Source organism: Martes martes, assembly GCF_963455335.1.
Source record: "Martes martes genome assembly, chromosome: 10".
Lineage (NCBI taxonomy): Eukaryota > Metazoa > Chordata > Mammalia > Carnivora > Mustelidae > Martes > Martes martes.
In genome coordinates, this window is record NC_137898.1 from 24,823,817 (window position 1) to 24,827,092 (window position 3,276).

The window sequence follows — 3,276 nt, forward strand, 5'->3', positions numbered from 1 at the left end:
CAATACAATCTCAGGTGTTACTGGTTTTGTAAGGGAGCTTTTAGTTTGTTGGGTATAGGCCCAAATCTTATTTTCTGTACTTTTCCAATCTGGTCTGGCCTTTGAACCTACTGAAGGGGCCATCTCATATGTCCTCATGCATTCAAGTCATACTTGGTTGCTGAACGCTACTGTAAGGTGTCTCCCCTCATTCTCTGTGAGCGCACACTTGATAGATATGGGCTGTGGATGACTGCTAATTTGAAGTACAGAAACATTTTCTCTATAAATATGAGCCACATCGCTCAATAAAAGGACATTAGATTTGTTGTTTGCTGAAATGATGGCTTTAGCTGATATATTATGTCACTGACATTGCTCCAGAAAGACATTTGGAGGAGATCTAATACCCTTTTTTGCTCTTATGTTGCAGACTATTTGAACCCCAGACGGACCAACACCAGATAAATTATGAATGTTGAACAAGATGACCTTACATCCACAGCAGATAATGATAGGTCCTAGGTTTAACAGGGCCCTATTTGACCCCCTGCTTGTGGTGCTGCTGGCTCTTCAACTTCTTGTGGTGGCTGGTCTGGTGCGGGCTCAAACCTGCCCTTCTGTCTGCTCCTGCAGCAACCAGTTCAGCAAGGTGATTTGCGTCCGGAAAAACCTACGGGAGGTTCCAGATGGCATCTCTACCAACACGCGGCTGCTGAACCTCCATGAGAACCAAATCCAGATCATCAAAGTGAACAGCTTCAAGCACTTGAGGCACCTGGAAATCCTACAGTTGAGTAGGAATCATATTAGAACAATTGAAATCGGGGCCTTCAATGGTCTGGCAAACCTCAATACTCTGGAACTCTTTGACAATCGTCTTACTACCATCCCAAATGGAGCTTTTGTATATTTGTCTAAACTGAAGGAGCTCTGGTTGAGAAACAACCCCATTGAAAGCATTCCTTCTTATGCTTTTAACAGAATCCCTTCTTTGCGCCGACTGGACTTGGGGGAATTGAAAAGGCTTTCATATATCTCAGAAGGTGCCTTTGAAGGTCTGTCCAACTTGAGATATTTGAACCTTGCCATGTGCAACCTCCGCGAAATCCCTAACCTTACACCTCTCATAAAACTAGATGAGCTGGATCTTTCTGGGAATCATTTGTCAGCCATCAGGCCTGGCTCATTCCAGGGACTGATGCACCTTCAAAAACTGTGGATGATCCAGTCCCAGATTCAAGTGATTGAACGGAATGCCTTTGATAACCTTCAGTCACTCGTGGAGATAAACTTGGCACACAACAATCTAACACTACTGCCTCATGACCTCTTCACACCCTTGCATCATCTAGAGCGGATACACTTGCATCACAACCCTTGGAACTGTAACTGTGACATACTGTGGCTCAGCTGGTGGATAAAAGACATGGCCCCCTCCAACACAGCTTGTTGTGCTCGATGTAACACTCCTCCCAATCTGAAAGGGAGGTACATCGGGGAGCTTGACCAGAATTACTTTACATGCTACGCTCCTGTGATTGTGGAGCCCCCAGCAGACCTCAATGTCACTGAGGGCATGGCAGCCGAGCTGAAATGTCGGGCCTCCACATCCCTGACCTCTGTATCTTGGATTACTCCAAATGGGACGGTCATGACACATGGGGCATACAAAGTGCGGATAGCTGTGCTCAGTGACGGCACATTAAATTTCACGAATGTAACCGTGCAAGATACAGGCATGTACACATGTATGGTGAGTAATTCTGTCGGGAATACCACTGCTTCCGCCACCCTGAATGTTACTGCAGCAACCACTACTCCGTTCTCTTACTTTTCAACCGTCACAGTAGAGACTATGGAACCTTCTCAGGATGAGGCACGGACCACAGATAACAACGTGGGCCCCACTCCAGTGATTGACTGGGAGACCACCAATGTGACCACCTCTCTCACACCACAGAGCACAAGGTCGACAGAAAAAACATTCACCATCCCAGTGACTGACATAAACAGTGGGATCCCGGGAATTGATGAGGTCATGAAGACCACCAAAATCATCATTGGCTGTTTTGTGGCCATCACACTCATGGCTGCAGTGATGCTGGTCATTTTCTACAAGATGAGGAAGCAGCACCATCGGCAAAACCATCACGCCCCGACGAGGACTGTTGAAATCATTAACGTGGATGATGAGATTACAGGAGATACACCCATGGAAAGCCACCTGCCCATGCCTGCTATCGAGCATGAGCACCTAAATCACTATAACTCTTACAAATCTCCCTTCAACCACACAACAACAGTTAACACAATTAATTCAATACACAGTTCAGTGCATGAACCGTTATTGATCCGAATGAACTCTAAAGACAATGTACAAGAGACTCAAATCTAAAACATTTACAGAGTTACAGAAAACAAACAATAAAAAAAAGACAGTTTATTAAAAATGACACAAATGACTGGGCTAAATCTACTGTTTCAAAAAAGTGTCTTTACAAAAAAAAAACAAAAAAGAAAAGAAATTTATTTATTAAAAATTCTATTGTGATCTAAAGCAGACAAAATTATGTGTATTCCTCAGAACCTGTTTTTGCTGCACTTATTTACTATTTTCCCACATCTCATCCCTGCCTTCCCTGGTTGCCATATTTTTCATAGATCTCAAGTCCCTAAAGAACTGGCCTAGGAAATTTTGTAAGAATTCTGTTACACTTTGAGATTTTTATGGTGAATTCTAGTGGTGAGAACCAGTCTATTTTGTCTTTCTTTCTTTCTTTTTTTTTTCTTCTCTTTCCTTTCTTTCCCTTATGCCCTTATGAAGTAGTCCAATGGGGAATGCAATATTAGAAATAGATTTTTAAGAGAGAACGAGATAAAAAAAATGCAAGATCTTATATTTTTCATGTAATGACCTGTTCTGTATTTATGAGGAGAACCATTCAATGACAAAGAAAAAAAAAAAAAAGAAAAAGAAAAAAAAGAGAAAAAAAGAAAAAAGTAAGCGAACAACAGATTAATTTACATATGAGCATCTATAAAACCCATGATCTTTTAAACACCTCTAGAACCAGAATTTGTAGTTCAAAAACTAAAAAAATAAGGTTATAAATAAAATATTGTTGGTTTTTCTGTACCTGGACACAGCTCATTTGTAGTATGGCTCAAATGTGAGAAACTTGATGGTAATTAGATTTCCTACTTTCTAAGAAAGAAAAAAAGTATTATATTCTTCAGTCCCAGCATCAGTCTTTTTGGGGTCCTATTTCATTAGCTGACTTGAGTGTTGGACCT

At 41.5% G+C, this 3,276-nt stretch overlaps 1 protein-coding gene across 1 annotated transcript; it reads left to right on the forward strand.

The window, feature by feature from the left end:
- Nucleotides 1-454: 454 nt before the first annotated feature.
- On the forward strand, nucleotides 455-2,475 carry LRRC4C (leucine rich repeat containing 4C; the record flags this gene model as incomplete). The annotated part of the gene is made up of 1 exon (XM_080816882.1): nucleotides 455-2,475. The coding sequence occupies one exon, from the start codon at nucleotides 455-457 to the stop codon at nucleotides 2,375-2,377; it is 1,923 nt and encodes a 640-aa protein (XP_080673008.1). The 3' UTR covers nucleotides 2,378-2,475.
- Nucleotides 2,476-3,276: the final 801 nt, after the last annotated feature.